Source organism: Phalacrocorax carbo, chromosome 2, assembly GCF_963921805.1.
Source record: "Phalacrocorax carbo chromosome 2, bPhaCar2.1, whole genome shotgun sequence".
Lineage (NCBI taxonomy): Eukaryota > Metazoa > Chordata > Aves > Suliformes > Phalacrocoracidae > Phalacrocorax > Phalacrocorax carbo.
The window spans coordinates 124,465,094-124,488,495 of record NC_087514.1 but is presented as its reverse complement, the minus strand read 5'-3'; the positions used below and the strand labels follow the sequence as shown (position 1 = coordinate 124,488,495).

At 41.4% G+C, this 23,402-nt stretch overlaps 1 protein-coding gene across 2 annotated transcripts in view; it reads right to left on the bottom strand.

Moving 5' to 3' along the window:
- Positions 1–22,813, bottom strand: part of SLC4A7 (solute carrier family 4 member 7) — a 95,322-nt gene extending 72,509 nt beyond the window's left edge. For both annotated transcript variants that reach the window (XM_064444239.1, XM_064444241.1), the window contains exon 1: positions 22,576–22,813. In XM_064444239.1, the coding sequence (XP_064300309.1) occupies positions 22,576–22,623 (48 nt within the window). In that variant the 5' untranslated portion in view covers positions 22,624–22,813. The remainder of the gene's footprint in view (positions 1–22,575) is intronic.
- Positions 22,814–23,402: the final 589 nt, after the last annotated feature.

Below are 23,402 nucleotides of genomic sequence, written 5' to 3'. Positions count from 1 at the left end.
TAATTATTTCTGGACTCAAAAATATCCCTCAGTAGAGACAGATGGAAAGAATTTGCCATGTTCAAACAGAGAACTACCAAGAATTTCACTTCAACATGTATGGGCATGTGGTCACCATGCAAATGGCACTGAGCTAGGCTGGGGGAGGGGGGTTGGTTGATTTGATTTTGGGGGGGTTTTGGGGGTGGGTTGTTTGGGTGGGTATTTTTTGGAGTGGGGGCTCCTGCACAGAAAAATGAGAACGCTTTCTAAATTCAAAGCTGCTCACTTTACAGCTACAACAGATCTCTCATCGCTTGCTTTTACCTAAATTCACCTCCAGGCTTTTTGGCAGCATTTTTGAGAGATATTCTAATTTTTTCTTTATCCTAAAGAAGCCTTAGATCACTGTGCAAGTTCACCAAAACTATAAACCAGGCTGTTTCAACGCTACTAAGGCCACATAACCAAGGCCATATGTTTAAATGCTCTACAATCTCTTGTACAAATATTAAATATTCATCTCCTAGAAAAATAGATGGCACAGAAGTAAACAGCTGATGAGTCCAGATATGAAGCAGCATAATATGGGGCAGATAATTTTACCTAGTTTGTACTGACATTATTTGAAGCACAGGCACACAAAAGCCTTTCCCTGACAGCTGATCCTCAGGAGGAAAAAAGGGGGAGGGAAGGGGAGAAGAGTCAAATAATCCAATTATACAGTTAGGACAGACTCTCCAAATACAACCAAACCAAGCTTACAGCCACACAGAACAGTTCCTTGACAAGAACACCAAAGATCAGCAGTTAATAAATTAAAAATTTATTCTTTCAATGAGTGCTGTAATTTTTGAATCATTATTCACCCATGTTTTTCTCTTCATAGAAAGGAGAGAGATCATGAATCTCACCAACTCACATGAACTCAAGGCTCAACTCTTCACCTTCAGCTTTTCCTGTCTCAAATTCTCCTTTATTCATATAATTGCACCTCAGTCAAATCAAGTATCTGTGTAATAATTTACTGACAACCTGTTTACACTTACAGTGAACAAAAATTACTACCTACAAAATCAAAGCTCAGCAAACAGTGCTGAGTTTTCAGTGGTACCCAACGACAGAACAAGGGGCAATGGGCACAAGTTGGAACACAGGAAGTTCCACCTAAACATGAGGAAAAACTTCTTTCCTGTGAGGGTGCCAGAGCAGTGGCACAGGCTGCCCAGGGAGGTTGTGGAGTCTCCTTCCCTGGAGACATTCAAAACCCACCTGGATGCGTTCCTGTGCCCCTGCTCTAGGTGTGCCTGCTCAAGCAGGGGGGTTGGAGATGATCTCTGGAGGTCCCTTCCAACCCCTACCATTCTTCAATTCTATGTACACTGTAACGCAAAGGTAACAACCTTTCCAACATCAGGAGCACGACTGATACAGCAGGAGGTATCACCACCCTGCTGGCCCACAACATTTCTTCTTAAAAAAACTCCAGGCCTGTTCAGGACCACTGCAATTTGAACAAGGGCAGAATTTCATCATACATTTTTAACTTTCCAAGTGGTGTAACATACAGGATTCAGGTGGTGTTTTCTGCAGATTATTTTAAGACAAAATACATTCCACAAATCACATCTCCCCAAGTTAATGCTGAATAACTTCAGGACATCTGAAATCTACATTTGTCATGAATACCAGTCAGACTGTTAACCACTGTTACATGCTGAATATCAAATAGTTACGTGTATTAGCAAGGCTCTACCATGGTAAATTCACAGCTACCAAAAAAAATAAGTTCTAGCAATCCACATGTATTTTATTAATAAGGCAGACAGTAAAAGAAAGCCGCAGTTCCTGTTTTTGTGCTTGTGCTGGCAATCATCTGAACCAACAACATGACAGATCAGGGAAACGATCCGGCAATAAAATTACGCTGGCAATATTTTGCCACTTCAGCTCTGATGCCACTCACTGCTGGTGAGGCGCAGGTGGTGCATAGACTGCTGAGCCCAGAAGAGGAAGGGCAGGACCATGGAGCAACTCTAGCAGAGACTGAATTGAACTGTACTGGAGCCACACATCAATGTCGTAGCTACACATCTCAGCTTTGGTAAAATTAACAGCTTGGAGAAATGGAGAGATACCACTCATGCCACTTTCCCTTCTTCTCACAATATTTTGACTAGACATTATAATATCTTTGCCTTACATTAGATCTGATGCTTTCCTGATCACAGAGTAAACATAAAACTCAGTTAACATTCATTTCAGAAAACTAACGCTGACAGGTTTTGTTTTGGTTCACTGGGTGTTTTGTTTTGTTTTGTTTTGTTTTAAAGTCTTTGTTTGGTTTTTGCCAGCTTCACAAGTTGAATCAGCTTACGGGAAAGGAGACAGGACAAAGGGGGAATGATAGCTCCCCTTCAGAGACCAGCAACTAATTAGTCCAGCTCAGCTTCAGCATGAAGCCATATCTTAAGACATGTACTTTCTTGCTGAAATTGCTTCCATTTTTCTCCTGCAATTCTAAAGCACAACAGAATATCTTAGAAGTCTGAAATAACCTGTATAAGGGAAGATGTTGCTAGACAAAAAAACTGTCAGAAATTTAAACTTCTAGGGGCCAGCCTAAGATCCTTTGGAAGAATCACTGAAGGGACATTTAAAGAGCGATCCACTTCTGTTTTCTTATTTGCCTTGACTAGTATCATTTAAAGCTATACAGTTGAGCTCCTTCTGTTTCTGTTTGAAGAGAGAAGGCAGCTGATTTTGTGATGTACTATGAAATGTAATGTTTTTGCTGTGTCTGATCAGGAGATTCTGGGAGATGTCAGTTTCAAAGTAAGGTGCTGATTCTGACACAACAGATTCATACGTGCCATCATATTTTACAGGGAAGTTCAATTGACAAAACGCAAGGGGAGAAATCTGACAGATATCTAAAAATTAGCCACAAAGAAAGCCTTCCTCTTTTGTAGCTACTGCATCCTTTGTCTCAGGAACAACTACTGAAAGGGGGGCGCTTTTTAGGACTTTTATTACAATTTTTCCTTTTGTGAATAACCACACAACACTTCTAAGAAAGATGCATGCATTTCTCTTTCAAAGAGAAAAAACTACTGTTGTAGGACTCTTACCATAAAAACTTATGACTTGAGGGGCTATTTAGTAAAAAAAGTTGAAGGCATCCAACACAGGCATGCAAATTAAGATACTCTTGATTTGTTTAACAAACACTTCGAATTCTCTGCTTCAGAGAGCATTAACATACGAGTTTGCATGGGACTTCTAATCAGCCAACAACTACTAGAAAGGGTGCTCTCGGAAAAGGTTACCCAAACAATACAGAGGGATTTGTAATTATTTTGGAATAAGCAACAGAAGTTACCTGTCTTCCTAATATAACCACAGTTAGGCCACAGTATCACAGAACTTAATCTGTACACTGTCATCCAGCATCACAAACACAAGCTCAAGGAAGACTGAATTTAAGTGGAATTAGAGCACACACAAGGAATTTAGACAGGCTTTTGGCTTTCACATTGACTTCTGGAAGGCAGACAAACATCTACTCTTGCATAAAGTCTACCAATAAAATTCTACTGCCATAATTTTCTCTTCTAAGGCACATTTGAACCTGTAGAGTAAGCTTACGCCAGACCCATGCTCCCTGAGATGCAACCACGGCAACTGTGACCAACCCTAGGAACTCTAAAGCTGGCCTCAGTATATCACATCAAGCCCCAACATACAAATTCAATAGCTTTAAAGACGCCCTTACAAACATAACTGATCCCATTAAAAGACAGAAAACTAAAATACTAAGTCAAACACAGAGTAAACCAAACATTAATACATAAAATGTATCATCCAGACTGGAGGCCTAAGCAAAAGACCTTCCAGCAATATGAATCAAATATGCTATACCAGACGGCTGTAAGAACTTTTATCTTAACATTTGTAATTTGGGATTTCACAGCTAGGAGGGCATTTTTAAATGCTGAAAAAAATCCAAGAGTTGATCTAGACAGTGTCAACTGTATCTGGTAGCCAAATCAATTTCCTACAAACATCAGATAAGGGAAAACAAAGAAAGCAAAAAAAGAAAACAATTGCATTATGTTTCTAACAATTTAGAAACCAAGTCTCCAGAATAAATGTGTCTTTCTGATGCTATCACATCTGTAAAGAAGCCATCTACACATAATCCAACACTTGCTTTTACCGTGACATATAAAATAGGAACAACTACAGCTTACAGCCCTGGGGATGTGTAACTATATCAAACAAATCTCTGCAATCAGGTATCTAATGATATACACATTCATATAACTTTAAATGTTTAACTGGGTTTTTCTGGGGGGATCATCATCTTCACTAGAAGGCTTTTAGCTACCAAACCAAGCTTTCACTATTCCATGATTCCAAAAGACTGTTTTCCTCCTCAAACTGATACAGGAGAGAATTTGAAAAATGGAGTATAAAATACATGAGTATGAGAAACAGCAGTTAAAAGCGGTAATATTGCAACTTTCCCACCTACAGCCAAAAGCAACCTGTAAAGAAATATTTAAATAAGAAGAATTTGAATATACTTGTCCCCTAGGTAACTCGCCATGTTTCTAATGATAAAGTTTTTATTTGACCAGATCATACACATTATAAGCACATCCACCCCTTTTTTTCCACTGTTACTTAAGTCAGAGCACATGCAAAAAAGTTAACCTAGCCACCAAATTATTTGCTGTTATTCTCACATTTCTTCACAGAACTAACTCTACAGAAAAAAAATCAACTGCTGATAAACCAGTCTGGAAAAGTGTCACGGAACAGCATGCTGTAAAAATCTCCTATGTACAGAACAAACAGAATCAAACTGGCTTATAGTGTATGCTAACCTTAATCAAATGAGATCATATCTGAATGATGGTAAAGCACTCAACTTTGGTAGACAATGGTACTTTTTATTGAAATTTGAATACAATTTTGTATTTGGGGCAGTATGACATATAGCTTTTGGTGATCCTAAAAATCAATTTCAGAGCTTTTGACTGAGATGTAATTAATTTTTTTAAATGCCATAATTTCATATCTGATTTTAGCAACCTCTTACAGACTTCCTCAAAAACTGTGATTTCAAAAAACTCTGTCCGTAAAATTTTAATCAGTTTTCATTTTTTATTATCAAAATCAACACTAGCAGAAGCATTACTTAAAAAAAAACATATATATAAAGCAAAATCATTCAAGCATAATGAGACAAATTGATATTTTAAAATATTTATAACTAGGTCAGCTGTCTACTAAAAGCTACCTACGTTGTCTGAGTTCTGTGTGCATTGACAGGGGCTCAAAGAAAGGGTAAGGCACCCTTTTCTAACTAGGACAGAACAACCGTTCCAAAAGGAAGCTCTCCCACGAAAGGAAGACTGAACTGTAGTTCAATTTAGAATTACAACATTCGTATCAGGACACTAGGGGGAACCTAGTCTACTTGAAAAATCATTTGTATATGCTGATACTGCTATTAACACCAAGTTTTCACTCATGGACAAGTTATTTGGATATATAAGTGAAGATAACATTTTTTTCAGACCACTGAGGTTGTAATGTTTAAACACTTGAAATTTAGTCACACAGACTATGTAATTGAGAAAACCATGGAATTCCGAGAACCTCAGAAAGGAAGCTGTTGTACAATAGTACAGAGTGCAACCATTGCTCTCTGTTCTTATGGTTCTTCCAACCTTTTCTGTGGAAGAAAATTATCAAGCTGCATAGTCAAATACCAATCTGTTAAAGTATGTTAAACAGAAAGCAACTGAAAAGACTGCAACGCATATTTACACTTACTGATAACTAAATGAAACAATAAAGACAGCCTAAAGAAAACTTTATGTATTTGAAGATTGTTTCCACTTCTGACTAATTCCATAACATAACTGGATTTTTGGTAACATGTAATGTTATCAGCAACTCATACACATCCATATACACAAGTGCTCTCCTAAACAGTACCATCATGAACTCATTCCACAATGGAGGAACTGTACCACAATACCAGATTTTTGAGACCACTGTGTCAGCAGGCTTCACTTCTACTCTGGGTCTTAATTTGAATTTACAAGATAAACCCTCATTTCTAAAAGAATTAAGTAGCATTAGAGACAAAGATAGGCATACAAGTTTGAAAGATGTCATTAGCAGCATTCAGTTTAGCACTTTGTAAGAAGTTAATAAAAAGCACCGAAGCATAAGCATTTACAGTTGGACTCGATAATCTTAAAGGTCTTTTCCAACCTAAATGATCCTATGATTCTAACAGAGACACATCAGTGCTTACACTGCTGAAGTGGAATATCCTTAACATTTTACATTAATTCTGAAGCATCAACTCAAATACAACTTTTCAAACACTACCCTCTCCACCAAGATTTTTATGAACAAAAAGCAATAAAGGCATAACACAAAAAAACACCCTCTGCTTAAGTTACTTTTACTGGAAATTTATGAAACTACAAAGGAAAATTCTACCTATTTTAAATTAGGAAGCCACTGAAGGAGCTACCATTCGTAACAGGGCAATACTAACACATGATCTAAGAAGCCATGAACATAACCCTCCCGCGCTGTACTGTCTTGGCAGTGAGAGACCACTTCTTCACAAACACATCATGAGCAGGCCTTGAATTACAGGCTCTCTCTAATACAGTGACAAACAGGAACTTACAAAAAAAAGTCACCAATAAGTATTTAGAACCAGATACCTCACTCAGCTCTCAGCTGCAAGGGAAGACAAATTGCCCAGTGCTCAATCCTAAACTACTCTGTTGTGCTGTAGCTGTATGCCAGGTGGCACTTTCTATGATGAAAAGACGACTGACTTGTTGCTCAAGTGGGGTCTTACAATACTGTGACAGGACCACATCCAATTATTCAGTTTAAAGCAAGTAATTCTGGATCTGTTTCATTACATCTAGTCTCTGAAGAAGTTTGACATACACCATTATTCCCATTAGTAAGACTGTCAAACTACTTGCTACAAGTAAGTTTAACACATTAACTTACATAATCAGCAGAGGACACTTAAAGACCAGCTTTCTCATCTGCAAAGAGTTCCACCATCAACTACACCAAAAGCTTTGTTCCTTTAACACTACATGAGCTCAGCTAGACTTCTTTTTTTGTTTCACTTCCAACAAAGAGTTACTTTATGGGTTTGGATTTTCTATGACTTGGATTGACATAGGATTATTCACCTATCAGATAGAACATAAAGCGTAGAACCTGTTTTGAAACTTTTGCCCACACTGGTGATGCAAAGTCAGGCCATCACTGCTGATGACTGTCTCAAAGCATGATCACTATGTATATCGACAGGAAAATGGATTTATTTTCAGTAGTTCTTCAATTTCTGGTACTTCTAACAAAACTGCTTTCTCGGGACCTAGGGGGTTTAAGCAGCACTTTCTTTGGTAATACAAATAGCACAAGGCAGGGAGAATCGAACTTTAAAAAAATACAGTCACATCCAGGACATAGTTTACAGTTTAGTTTTCATTACCATCTGCCGAGAATTAATACACTGGAAAAGCTGCTGTGGGTCTCATGTCTAGTCATTAGAGAGAAGCCATGCTTTCAAATTACATTCATCAAAAGAACAAAGAATGCATTTCATTTAGAGCTTAGCAATTCTTGCCAAAGTTGAGATATGCTAGCACAGTAACATAAGGAAAGGTGACATTATACTACTACGAAGGAACTCAGTGTTCCGTTATATATACAGAGCAGTAGAAGAAACACTGGAAGTACCGTAGAGTTGCAAATACTCTTTCTCACTTTAATAGAGGGGCACTTGTCTACAGCCACCAAGAGAAACTTCTCTCCAATGCTTTGCAGGTATGTGGAGAAAGCACGCCAATTTTTTAAGAGTTGCAAAACGCATTTTTTGTAGGAGACATCCCATGGTAATCCTTCCACATCACAGGAATATAGACTTACTGCTCACACAGAACAGGGCACTCTGTGACAATCCAATTCCTTTGAGGCCATCTGTCAACAGACGAGGTTAAGAAAAAAAGTCAGGCAAAGCTCCTTCTAACAAGGACAAGCATTGGATAGATTACAACAAAGTTGGAAAGCAAAATAAGAAGGGAAAAGGAAGAACAGTAGCCTTGTCAAGGCATACCTAAAACTCACCTCTACACTGCTACACACAAATTTCCCATAGAATTCTTGAGAATTACCTTGGTCACAGAGCGTAGAGAAGGACACCACCAAGCTCCCCTTCACCCCGTATCACTCCTCACAACAAGCCACTTCTGTGATCATCATCTTATTGTAATGATTCCTATATAAGCAAGCAGAGGTTCAAAACAGTTCCCAGATTATTCTGCTCTTTTCCGGCCTATACTTCACTTCAGGAATACTAGTGGACTTAAAATATGTTTATCAATGATCTGTTAGTGAAATACTAGACTTGCACAACACAAAATTATTTTGATATACAGCTCTACAGGAGGCCAGTTCTTAAAATTGTGTCCATTCTTTACTTTTCTGTAACAATACATACCTTCTTCCATTCAAATTTAGTAAATCTTAACTACACACAAACAATCCATTCACCAATAAAGAGCCATTGTTCAGATCTCACTAAATTGTACAGCTTATTGTAGCCATTCATGGCATTTGGAATTTTTTTAGTAACCCTCAAGACAAGAAAGGAAATTTTCTTCTGTCTTTGCCCCAAGAGCCTGTTTTATACTGTGAGACAATTGAAGCAATCAAGAGGTTCTCCGTATCATAATGCGGCCATAATACCTTAAACTACTTACAGTCTCATGATATATCACCACAAACATACAATTGATCATTTGAGCTTGACAAGAAACAGCAGTAATGCAAGTCACAACATAGAAGCCAATATACCATCTTGGAGATATGTATTCTTTACTCTCAAGTAGAAACTCATGCATCTAGTACACTTACATTACATCTCCAGCAACAGGCACACATACAAACATAGATACCACTTCTGTCACTTCCACAAGTACTCAGCTCCATTGCCTTCCCCAGCTGCTGTTCCCTTGGGCTTTTAAGACCTTCCACTGCACCATTCCGAGCCCTGACACCTGTACGGCTGTTGTCCAGGTCTCTCCCCAGCTCTCACCATTTCTGCAGCCTCTAAAACAAACTTAAACCTCTGTTGGAAGATACTGCCACCATTCTCTGGAAGCTATTTCTGAAAACAGATACAGGTTTTCCTGGTTCCCTGGTGCCTTCACTGCCACCCAGTTCACCTTTTGGCTACGACCTCCCCCAGTACCTGGAAGTGGAGACTTTACTCAAAATATGCACTAGTGGTAATTTCAACCCAAAGTATTCTGCAGCAACCCCTTAGGGCAACAGGCAAGACTACAGCCTTCTATGTTTGAAACTTTGTTACCTAACCGTCGTCAAGCCCTACAGACTTCTTCAAAGGGTAGCCACAGAAAATAAGCCGTTTGCCAAGAAGCTGAAGTTAATTATTTGTGAATGCAATTAACCCACAACAGTTTTTAAAATGTAGACCTACTCCCCTGCCCCCTCCACAAAGAAGCACGGCTACAGAGTTGCTACATGTGCACTAGTAGGTAAGCGCACACCCCTTGTACACACTGAAGCATATGCAGCAGCATCTGGAAAAGTACACCTGGATTTGAGAACTACTGTTTTAACATGCAAATTATCACCTTTACATTGCCTCCAGGATCCGGAAGTTTATAATCATCAGACACCCAGCCTGGGCTACCATAAGTGCAAACACAATAAATATCCAGTCACACAGCAAACCACTGAATGTGACAGAGAGAATTTATTCACCTTATTTAACAAAGCAGCATATTCCAAGTTACTTACTAGATTAGAATTAGCTAAAATCCAATATACCAAATGCGTTGCAGTCAGTTGGCCCCATCACCAATGAGAAAAGCACAAGGAATTCCTTGTTCCCCTGTGTTTTCAAAAGGTTTTGTCCATACAAAGCCCAGAATACAAGTAGCAGGTATATTCTTTGGCCTTGAGCATATCACATTTCTTCAGTTCCCTGTTTATATTTTGCCCTTCATTTGTTTCTTCTTCATTGCAAAGGCAACTTACTCATGCTTAAGGATTAAAAGCCTCAGACTAACACTTATTCATCTTCACTCAGTAGAATATGCCACCTTCTTCCTTAACTATAAGCCAACATGATGCCTACCACGCACATTCGTACTATACAAAAGGTATAAACAACTGGAACATATGTGTCTATAAATGGACCATAATTTAAGTACATTTGTCAAACAAATGATTTTGTTTGACAAACAGACTTTTAATCATGTCAAACAAAATCATTTGGTGAACAGCTGTTCCCTTAAAAAAAAATTTAATCTAGCATCCTACCCCTATTTAATTTGTTCTCTTTCTGGGGGAAGAGATATTTAATTTTTTTGGGTCCCCCGTTCCAAAGGCCTGAATCTATAATTTTACTTAGTTTAAAAATAAATTTTCATTCTGTTGACTTTAAGTTAACATACTCTGAACTTCTCAATAAATTGATCTTCCTTAGATGAAGCTCTACCTAGAGCATCTGGGTTTAAAACGAGACCCAAGAATTTTTATCTTTACTATACACACAATCGTATACACTTACATGTTTCAGTAAAAGCAAGCAGTCAATCTAGCAAAATACAGTTCAAACTATGCTGCAAATAAACTCTGGTTACATTTCTAAAAAACGTAAAGTAATTGCAAGCATTTTAGAGAACAATAGAATAGAAAAACAGATATAGCATCAGCAGTTAAGGCAGGTAATGGATGGCAACACTGATGCCAACACCACCACCAAAACAAACAACTGGTTGATGTCCTTCCTTTTTTGACTGACATACATCAGCAGTTTTCAAAACTCAAGAATTCCCACAAAAATCAGTTAGAAAAGCTTTAATAAATTTGCCTGTATTTACAACCCAAATTAAAATTGTCCAATAATTGGTTTTGTACACTAAATGTATAAGCTGAAAAATGCCTCTCCATCCTATCATTATCTATCTACAATTCAACCAAATATTAATTACAAGAGTATCTGCCTCCTTAATTTCCTTTTTGATATCTCTCAATGGCAGGCAAACACAGCAATGTTAATAAGTTGAAAAAGGAAAGGAACCCTGCTACTTTTGGGTTTTATCACTTCCTTAAATGAGTCATAATAACTATTAGATGCTATCTGTTTGTTTTTATACAAACAGTTTTAAAATGCGTGGCTGGTAGGGTGTAGTCATTTGACAAACAAAATGAAGAATTTACCACCAACTGTAACACCAACTGTAGCTATTCACAAAGAAGTTTCTCATTTCCTTTTTCGTACACAAAGTCTGTCTGGAAATGTTTGACATGTTAAAGAAATGCATGCACTTACATAATAGTATATCCTCACAATAGTGCTATACAAGCCAAAAAAAAAAAAATGCAAGAAAATCACTAGCCTAAAAAAAGCAGCAGGTTTAATAAAATCTTTCCAATACCTTTTTTTTTAATAGAAACAAAGACGCAATAAACCTAGCAGTAGTCTAATCCTTCCTTATTATTTAGAACACTAATTAAAGAGCTTATAATCAGTTCTTTGACTTCACAAGTTAGAGATCGCACAGAAGGATTCCTTCTTTTAAGCTGTCTTTCTGGGGAGCAACTAGAAAAGACGACACTCTAGTTTTACCTAGCTCTAATAAGCACCAGTAGAATTATTCAGGTTAAAACCCCCTCTATAAAACAGGGGTGAAGAATGTAATTCCTAGAACATAGACCGAAGCTGCAATGTTTCCACCTGCAACAAAATATGTTTACAGATATCACAGAGGAAAAGAGAAGAAAATTTATGCCTTTCAACTGAAGCATCTCCAATATGACAGAATTGTCTCCCCTCTACATAACAGCATTTAATAAATACCTCATTAAGTATTTCATGGTAAGGGAAAGAGATGTATCTTATCACAGGCATATGACCTGGCAAAACGTAAACATGAAGATCTGTTGTGTTTGGTCCCTCTAAGCTGAGAGGCCAAGAAGTTATGCAACACCATCAGCCAACACAACAGCACCAGCCAACTAAAAACATTAATGATTATTATTAATGAATAGCTGCCTTACAGAAATAGCAGTCATTACAAGTTTACAATACTGGAGTTGTTAAAATAGCATTGACATGATGTGTCTATCAGAAACCAACTGCAAGTAGAACAAACCATTCACATAAACATGTGTGCTTTAAATCTGTATTATGAATAGAACTAGATGGTAAAGCTTAATAGTTTAACAACAAATATGGACACAGCACATCTCCCAGGGCTCAGCCAACAGAGGCAGCTAGCAGATGAAGGTAACAGATGTCACAGCAGTTCACATGACAAAGCTAAAGGGCCCTGAAACACGGTTCGAGATTGTGCAACATATTAAAGGGTGAAGTCTCCAACACCAGCCAAAGCAACCATCCCTTGCACATCAGAGATCCCAGCTCCAAGACCTGCACAATGAGGATGTCACCACACACGTGTTGGGCTGCAGAGAGATCCTGCTGATCCTCCCTGGTGCAGTGATTGTACTGGCCTCCTCTGAGGGTCATGCGCTATCTTCAAGGGACCGAGTGGCCAGGTGAGAGAGCTGCAGGAGGGGATGAACACACTGCACAACAGTGCTGGTCCTGGGAGGTCTTCTGCTTGCTTAGAAAGACTGAGGTTCATCCAATCCTCAAACTATTGCACTTTCCTGCTTATCCATATGGACACCAGTGACACTTCCAAAAAGCAATTACTGAGCGAATCAAGAGTGACTACTCAGCACTGTGGGGAAGGGTGAGGCAGTCCAGGGGGTGCTTCTCAGTCTCTCCAGTGAGAAGCAAAAGGCTCAGGGCAGAGTAGATGCATCCAGAGGGTCAATACATGGTTATTAGAAAACCTTTTACTGCTATGACCACAGGAACAATGATCCATCTGACAAAGTGCAGCAAGAGTATCTTTGCCATGAAGCGCGTGAAGCTTGTGAATAAGACTTTAAACTAGGCATGGTAGAGAAAGGTTGAGACACTTAAGAGAAGTGAAGACATAGGGAACACATGACAAGGCTCTCGCACTTCTGTGAAAGAGGCATGCCTGGGGGCCCATCTCAAGTGCTTCCACACAAGTGCACCCAGCACAGGAAGTAACAGGAGGACTTAGTCCTTGCAGAGCTATAACCTCACAGGAATTACAGATTGAGAGCAAGACAGCTCGCATGGCTGGAGTGCTGCATTGAACAGATACAAGCTCCTGAGAAAAGCCAGGCTAGAAAGTTAAGGAACACTGGTTTCAATCTATGTAAAGGGCTGGTTTCGACACACACTGCTTTGCTTGGAATGAGTGACAAGACATTTAAGACCTTAAGGGTAAGGATCAGAGAACAGTCCAACATGGGTGATATTGTTCTAGGTGCCTGCTACAGATGTCCTTATCAAGAAGTAGAAGCAGCCTTCATTCAAAAGCTGGAGGAATCTTCATGATTCTAGGCCCCGATAACACACTAGGGCCTAAAACCACTGGTATCTGCCAGGTGCGGCCAAGCACAAGCACTCCAGGAGATTTCTTGAGTGTGTTGAAAATTATTTCTTGGTGCAAGTCATCAATGAGCCAACTAGTGAAACGGCTCTGCTGGACCTCTTGCTCACAAAAAAGGAAGAACCAGAGAGAGACGTGGAGAGCAGTCTGGGCCACAGCAACCATGAAATTTTGGAGCTTGAAGTCCTGAGAGAAGTGAGAAAGACAAATACTACCGTGTACAGTGCAAGACCCAGTACATAGAGTTAGAGCATAACACTTAAGAAGAGCAGATTTCAACTTGTTCCAGGATCTTCTTGGTAGAATCTCATGGAAGACCACCATGGAGGGTGAACAGAAAGCCTATGAGAGCTGACCAACCTTCAAGAACAGCCTCCTCAAAGCACAAGAGGGACCATTCCTGCACACAGGAATTCAAGCAGCTCGGACAATGGACCAGCGTGAAAGAAAGTGGAACTTGTGACTGAGCTCAAATGCAAAACAGAGTACATGGAAGGTGGAAGCAAGGCTAAGAAGAATATACAGACACTATCTAATCATGCAGGGGTTATGTTGGATAAGCCAAAGCTCTAATGGAGTTGAAACTAACAATGGATGTGGAAGACAGTATGAAGAGGAGGACACACATTTTAACTTTTTTTGTCCAAAACTGAAGTTATACAACAGAAATAGAAAATGGATCTTTGTACAACAAGGTGTTATACACATTAGTATCTGCTATATATCCTCCTCTTACAAAGTAAGAGAAACTCTGAACAATCAGGGCTTCTAAATGTGAACTTGAAGTCCGATCAGTTAGCAATAAACTATTTACTAGCTGTACTAGCTTACTCATAACCCTGTCTAACAGAAAGAAATCACACATACTTCCACTTAGCTTGACTTTTGAGATCCAAAACACAACAGCCTGAATCTCTTAACATGGGAACAGAGTTTTTTGCACCGAGAAACAGTCATGTTCCAGAAACGGGCACCAAAGAAGATTTTATTACAACACCTCTGTGAACGCAGGTTTGCTTTAACCTCTTTCTGTTATTTGGTAACAAAGATATACATCAAGACAGCCTGATTAGAGATGGTCTGGTCTTCTAATTATACTCTGTTAGTGAAACAGTCATGGTGTTCAAACGTGGCACTTTTCGTTGAAGCAAATTCTTAGCTTTTTCTAGCAAGGAATGATACCAATTATTACCCTTGCTGTAACCTAAGTATTTACAATCACTCAGCTATCTTTTTCTTCATCCCAAAATAGATCCCAGTCAAGACACAGCCAGCATATATTTAGTAGACATTAGTCATGGAAACTGCAGAGGATTTAGCCTAGTGCAACAATGGGCAGGGGGGAATTAAAATCTTCATACTTTTAGGGAGGCATAGTTTTTCAAGATATGAAAAACTTAATAGACACATGACCCCACAGTGAAAAGATAACAACAGTCAGGGTTTCATGTGAGCCCTCAGTTCTCCACACCTAAAAGCAGACCTCAGCTAACAGACCCTCAGCAGTGTATCTGTACTGTAGAAGGAGCAGTAGCAGAGGGCAGAGTAAGGGGGTCAAACAGCAGGATACCAGTATTCATCAGATGGCGAGGGGATGGGGATGCTGCTTTGTAAGTAATTCCCCCTCCCTCTCTGCAGCCTCTGCCCACACGCCTCATTCACAGCAAGCTCCAGTTTGTTTGGAGGCAGACTCCAGAAATTCTGTTAAACTGGGGCAACAGTTTGACAACAGGTGCCCAATCTGGAAACTTCTACTGAAGGCTCTCTTTTGGTTAAAAAAAAAAAAAAACAAAAAACCTTGAAGTTTGATTATAAGTTTAAAAATATTTTGGTATTTCAGGATACTGTCTTAGCCATACTGCCTACAGGACAAGTCTAAATGCCTTCCAGCACGACTACATGTTTTGAAAAATATCAGTATTCATTCTGTATCATTTGCAGAAATTTAAACTTCCGATATAGTTGAATAAGTAGACACACACACAAAAAAAAGCTCAGCAAAAACTGAGTCACAAGAAATCTCAAATTCTCTCACAGCGGGAATCTGGGGAAGACAACGACACACCTATACCTCACAAAATACCATATATTGAAAGAGCTCAAGATGAAGATTTGAATAATGTCCTACTCTTCAAGTTGACACTGTGTTCACCAAAAATAATCTTTAGTGCCGAAGACTTGAAAGAGTGGCTGAAAGGGAAGTTCTATCAGGTACATTACTAAGTATAAATGCAGGGGCAAAGAGTCAAGCGCTAAGAAAAACATAAATATAACTTTTAGAAAAGTGAATGCTGAAGGAGGATACAAGATCATACAACAAGTACAGTATTGCAAATACTTCTGCTAAAATGGGACTTGCTAGAATTAATAAGCCAGGGGTGTTTCAAGGTTATGAAGCACTCCAGCATTGCTGGAATAAGACAACTTGTGCCAGTATGCCCAAATAGGACAACCATTCCATTACATAGCTTTGAGTCAACTTAGTTTAAGGCACTGGAGTAGAAAAAAACAAAATCTCAGTTCAGGCTAACAGCCTTTCCTGGGCGGAAGTCACAAGAGCACCCTGACTGTCAGATACAACACTACAGATCAATATTCCAAAATGTTACTTCAGGCAACACAAGGTGTACAAAGGCTATAGAGCACTACTCACGTGGGACTGAACAATTTAGAGATAACTGTAATTCCCATAAAGCACAAGCATTCACTCTTTTTTGCACATTTATGAAAATGGAATAGCCTTGCTGCTATACAATCCTGGCTCTGTAATTGGAAGAATAAAACAGTCCTCTCTGTAGGTAAAGAAATGATAAAATAACCATGAGCCATACTCTGAGGACAAAATGACTGAAGAGACTTTAAGAAACAAAGTTTTCAAGAATTTACATAAATAGGCATGCTGATATGTAACTAAAGGAGCTCCATCTACTGGTTAAAATACACGCTTCCTTTGTCATAACATCCTCTCTACTACAGCAAATTTAACTCCCTGGGAAATAAGTAACACTAAGGGTGCCAAGCACAAATTAACACAGACTCTTACACAGATAATCCCTTCTAATAACCATTGAAATATGCTGACACAGTAGATTTGGGATGCTTACATAATTGATGTTTAGTCTCAGTAACAGAAAAAGGAGCTTCTAAGATGTCAGGACCAACTTTTTAAATACAGATGTTGCACTTTTTTAAAAATAATATTGTAACATTCTCACCTACTGCTAATTGTGCAGATGTAAATTTAGAAATACATAATTAAGAACATTAAGATCATATGTAGAAAAACCAAAATGCATTCAGACATTCACTGATCTACAGGGTTCAGTAGTTTGTGGTGCTTTTCTCCATGTGCTTAGGTACAAAAACCTCATTTGAATCTCACTATTCATATCACTATTTCAAAACATTAGCTAGACAGCTATCTTAACTTTCAGCAAAAAATTTGAAATGTCCCTAAACTTCATTCCAGAATATGCTATACCAAAAGCGTGACAGCTCTTTGGAGCCCTTCTCTAGCAGAGTTTAAGCATATTCAAGTTATACTCTGTATCTTATCAATCACTAGTTATAGAGCAGTTCTATTTGCTTAGTACTACTTCAGGGTCACTAAAGATCTTGTTTATGAGAGACCCTTGTGTAAAGGATATCAATATTCAAAAGCCAACAACAATCATGGTGACATGTCAAAAGTGACCTACTGAAGCAGATCAATCACATGGATATAAAGCAACAACTAGTTAACTTAGTACACCCTACAGCTTATTTTGAACAGCAAATAAAACTACCGCAGTGAAGCCTAATGAAAGTTCTCAAGTAACACATCAAGTTTTTGACAGCCATGGTAACTTTTTCAGAACTCAAGATGACTGCCAGCACATACACTTAATAGCAGCTTACAGTACTTCAACCCAGAGGTGATCAGAGACATTGCTCATAGCCCACTGCATGGTGCAAGTTGTACGAGGTATGCACCCTACCCAAACAGCACAACACAGAAAAGCAGCTTCTCTCTCAGAAGTCATAGATTCAAGTCTGCACGGTTGTCAAGCTAGCAAAATTCTCTCTCATCAGGGCTATTTAGCTAGGGCCCTGCCACACCAGTATAACTGTATCGCTTTAACTTGTGGAGAGCATGTGTTCAGCCAGATGCCATGAACGTGTGGGGGAGGAGGGTTTCCTGCACAGTCCTCAATTATGTAGTACAAACATACCCTCAGTTACCCTTGTCCAGCCATAAAGGGAAAACACCAGTTTGAGCCTACCATATTAATAAAAAAAAAAAAATGTATATGTACCAGCACAATATGCTTCAGAGACCTGTCATTGGACTTACCATCACAAAAGCCACACATCAAATAAGAAGGCCAAGAATCACACACACAAAAAAACACTTTCCACTATGTAATTTCTAAAACAGTGAGTCACCCAAGATTATGTGGAAAGATATGAAGTAGTCAGTTCTGCAAAACTTTGTTTTACTGTACTGATGCTACTTACATTCTTACATATGGAGTACCACCAAGGTAAATCAAGACTTACAACATATTTTGAAAGGAATTGTTTCAATAACCACCTCAGAGAAGTACTACATAGCTAGACAAAGTTACCAAGCTATCTGAGATGCAATAACCAGACCAATGCTTAGTCTGGAAACCATGTATTTGGTGACAGCTAGACTAGAATACCTGGTTCTCCCCTGAAATCCATTCATGAAAATTAAGTTATATTTAAGATTTTACTTGGAAAGAGAAAACATGTTACATTTTGTATTTATGATTATTAAACTGTTGAAGTTGTAACTACTAGCAGATTCTGATAGGATACTTCTAGTTTTGTTATTTTTTTTAATTTCAGGTGGCTCTGACATCTGTCACCCTACAAGCCTTCATGGGTTTTGTTATGGATTTGAGAAGTTGGGAGTACCAGACACTACCCTGTTGCACTAAAAAGATGCACCAGTATAAAAGAATAGACAGACAATGTTGAGGCAATGGTATATGTTGGTGAAATGGGCTGTACCTGAAAGAGTCTTCAAAGTAAACCCGAAGTGAGAGCCCTGAGCTGTCACTGAAACACAACCACTGTTGAAGAGTTAAGTCTAAAGCCTACCTGATAATGTGCATACACAGCTGTTAAAAAATAAAAGCGTAGCCAACCACATAGCCACTTCAGAAAAAGCACAGGGACACTAATGCCCTCTTCAGTGAGATAGAGCAGACCACATTTCTTTAATGCTTTGATTCGGAAAGCCAGAAGCAGCCTGGAAACATGCCCTTCTCCACCAAGAGCTACTTTCAGTTCTATCATCATCTATAGTAGAACAGTGACAGAAACAGATTTGTTTCATGGGAAGAAAAGGAAGACACAAAGGAACATAAACCCATTACTTAGCCATACTGCACAGTCTATGACCTTGTGAACATTTTATGATATACGTGAAGTAGTACCAAATACTACAGGAAAAAAGTTTCCATCTACTTTTTACTTTTTTTTAAGCTAACATATTTTGAAAATATTACCTGCAAAATAGCTATAGAGACAGAACTGCAGTATACATTCCTTTAAATGCTACTTACAGCTGTCACAAAGAAACCCACCAAACTACCCTGTAACAAAGACCATCAGGGCAAAAACTGGAAGCTAGAACCAAGATCACTGGTACGCAGTATCAAGCATTTTAATACCATCACTGTAACTGTCGAACTCACCGCTGTATAGAAAGCAACATACTAACACGCTCCACTCCTATTTAAACAAACCAAAAAAGAACGACCGTAGGTAGCTGCTGAGGGAAGAGGAAAAACAAGACAAGCATACAACTCCTCCTCCTTACACTCTCACAACCTCCAGCTATTTCCAACTCAGACTTCCTGAGGCTGCTGCTCATCCATTTACCAACCTCAACATATCTGCCTTCCAACGCTTGTCCAACCTCCCCTCAAGTCCACAAAAAATTCTTGTGTGTACTTCGTACAGCAAGTATATCTGGAAGTTCCCTACACTGAGTGAGGAACCATCGCCTTTTGTTCTGAACCTAGAGTCTAACACTCATTTAATTGTGTGCCTCCTCTTCCATCTTCACCTGCTCTCTCCACAGGAGTTTTATAGAGTCTTACCATGTCAGTGTCCCATCATCTCTACTAGGATGACAAGTCCTAGCCTGCTCAATCATTTCTCATCTAGGGACTAATTCTTATCATGCTGCCCTTCACTGAACCTCTTCCAATAATAATGCATTTGCGTTGCTTTTCTCAGATGAGGGGCAGAACAGCTTACAGTATGTAATGCATGAAAGAACCATGGATTTATGCGGTTACATATAATTTTCCTATTGTATTCCCTACTTGTCCCAGGTGTTCTGATTATCGGTTGCTCTCTGGTTGTATTAACTATATCAGGCATTTGTTCCACCTCCCCCTTCCAACTTTCATGTACACGTTGCCACCAAGCAGTCTCCTCAAAATACCAATATCCTAAATGCTTGATGATTCTCTTCTTTAAGACTGAACCTAAAATACAAAACAAGCAAGGTTAAAGGGTATTTTATACTCTTCATTAAATAAATTCGGGGGGGGGGGTGGGGGGTTGACTGACAGAGGTGCTCCTCCATACAAGAGGCACCAGATCTTACTTATTACATATTTAACACTACATAAACACAGAACCACCTGATTTACCAGCACTGAAGTAGCTCTTTCTTTGATCATGCTTCTGTATTTTTAAGCTGCAGCACTTAAGTTCCCAGATTTGTTTCACACTTTCTACAAAGTCCTTTCATCTTACCAAGACTTTTTTGTCTGAAAAAGCTATGCACATGTAAGCAGTTTCAGCAAGCTCTGCTAGCAGGAAGGTACCCTGTATGACCAGAAGCACAGGATTAGAAAAATTAAGTCAAGCTGTGTTGTCAAAAGCACATATATTTTGTATTAAGTAGCTTTCGTGTATACAAAATAATACCTCTTGCATACAAAAACCACAGCAAATCCCAGACTGCTATACTATAAAATTGCCCAAAGATCAGCATGTCCTGTCTTTTCTTTCAGCCATTTACCTCATGTGTTTTCCCTAGAAATTCCTTTTCTCTAGTTCCTACCAATCCTTCTGCTCTCTCACTTTTCTAACCATTTCAGTTTTGTCTCAGCCGCAGCTACCTCCTGAACATGCTCCAGCACCAAGGTCAGGCTCCTGACCAGGCGCTGCTGTTACGAGGAAACCAACCTGGACCGCTCCACCGAGCACCTCTGTTCAAAGCACCTACACCAAAAATGGCCATGCAGTAAGTAGTACAGCACCTTATGTGTCTGTCCCAAAAGCCCCTAGTTATTTTCTGTCACAAGAGAACCTAAATGACTCCTGCCAGGCCTGACAAAGTTGTGCTCAGGGCACACTGACTTTCCTGAAATCTGTAATCCTCTTTTCATTCAGATTCACCTGAGGGTAGCATTAGCATCTTCCACTTTATCCACATACACTTGAAGCCCAAAGCTTTTCCAAATTGCTCCATACAGCCTAACATCTCTACTAGATGGGAGTATTCTCCTGCCAGCTAAGAAGAGATACCTCCTACAGAGAGGGAAGGCAGTTTTAACACTAATTAAACTTATCAAGCAGTCTGCTCTTACCAGGAATTTATCTTGAACAAGCTAACACAGATTAGGAATATGCCTTTTTGGGGCAGAGACAAGAAGGTGGAGAAGCAGTCTAGAATAGATCTACAAAACCTTGAGGGGTGAGCACATATGTTAATTTCCAAAGCCAACATACAAGGATTATAATAATCCAAGGAATTTGCAAAATTAATGGACCTTTGAACCACTAAGTTATCAAGACTCTTGTCATAACAAAGGAAAGGCACACTAAACACACTGATGTCACAGGAAGCTAGCACTTCATTAGATTGCCAATTCTATCAAATGCGACTCATGTCTCGCCTTGGAAAGTAGCGGAAAGATGATGAAAACTCAGATGTTTTCAGTATTATTTCTCTGTCCTTCACAGCTTTCTTTGTGCCACAAACTACACATCCCTCCTCTTCAGGCACTGAAATCGAGTTGCTGTGCGACACCTTTTTGGAAAAGGCCTCGAAGGAGAATATCAGAGTAAGAGCTCAGAGGCTCATTAACAAAATCCAGACTTTGAGTCATCTGAAGGGAGGGGAAATTACAACTGTGGAACCACATGTATTTTTCAGTAGCACAGGAAGTCAGGCAACACATGTCTGCTTTACTTCGCCACCGGCCCGGGAAGGAAACGAACCCGAGCTCCGTAGTTTTATCCATCTCCCCCCACCAACGTTCCCGCCCCCCGAACCCCCACCCCAAAGCCCAGAAACCCGCGGGGGAGCCGTACCCGCCGCCCGACCGGACCGCGCGACGGGAGGACGGGGGTTGCTCAGCGCTTGCCATGTGAGCGCACTTCTCCCTCGCCCAGGAACTCGTCAGCGACCGGGGCCGGGGGCCGCCACGGGGGGGGGGGGGGGGGGGAGGAGACGCACCGCCCACCGCCGGCACGAGCCCCGCGGGGATCTCACAAAGGAAGGCGGGGGACAGACACACACAGACACACGGCGACGGGGCACGGGCAGAGCCAAGCCCACGCCGCGGCGGCGCCCGGAGCCGGCGGCGGAACAAAGGCTCCACCGGCCACGCTGCCCCCCGCCCGCCGCGGCGGGGGGGTGGGGGGGGGTGAGGCGGTGGCGCGCACGAGGCCGGCACGCGGGCACACCTGCGCCCAACCGGCCACCCCTTCACCCCGCGAGCGGGACCGGGGAGCCCCGGGCGCTTGGAGACCCGCCGCGCCGCTGCCGCCTCCCGCCGAGGGATGGGGAACCAGAAGAGGGTCTCCCTGCCGCACCCGGCCCGCGTCCCCGACAAAGGGGGTGCGGGTCACCCCGGCAAATCGACGCGGGAGGCGCTGCCCCGCGGCGGCCCTTTGTGCGGCCCCCCCCGCCTGCCTCCCTCCCTCCTTCCCTCCCCACCGCAAGCCACCCCCGCGTTACCGTGGTGAGCAACGGTCTCATCTGCTCGCCCGCCCGCTCCTCTTCCATCGTGGCCCCGCCGAGGTCGCCCGCGAGAGGGCAGCGGAACGGGAGGCGGGCAGCGAGCCGTGCCTGGCCGGCTGGGTGCCTGCGGGAGGCGGGCGGCACTGGTGCCCTCAGGACGGGGCGGCCGCGACTGCTTCACCGCGCCGGGGGCCGAGCCCAGACCGACTCGGCGCGCCCGCTCCCCCCGCCCCGCGCGTGACCGGCAGCGCCGTCAGCCAATGGGCGGGAGCGCAAGCGCCTGGCGCGGCGCGGCGGGGCGGGGCCGGGCGCGGGAGGGGGCTGCGGAGCCGGCGGTCCCACGCGGGGCCGCGTGGCGGGCTGCACCCGCCCCGCCCCGCCTCTCCTGCCCTCAACTGCCGCTGCGGCCGCCTTCCCGGCGGAGGCTGCCTGGGGCCGGGGCGGGGGCAGCGGGCTCCGCCGGACGGAAAAGCTCCAGCCCCAGCTCGGCGGGCGCGGGGGGAGCCGCCAGCCGCCGGAGGCAGAGCTGTAGCCGGTGATCGGCGGCCGTTTGACGCCTGCCTCGCGCGGCACCCCTTCCCGCCCGCTGGTAACTCCTGCCAAGCGTTAACCACCACGCACGCTGAAATTTTCCATGCCAGGTGCCTGCCTCGGGCTGATCTTTTTTGGAAAAAAGCAACCAAAATAAGTCAGTCATTTCCAAAAATAATATTATTTGCCCTTGTATAAATATTCCAACAATCCTTTACTCAAAAGGCTGAGGGTGGGGGAAGCGTCAAGGTTGTGCTTTTGGCTGCCTCTGTAAAGCTTTGCTCCCAGTAAAA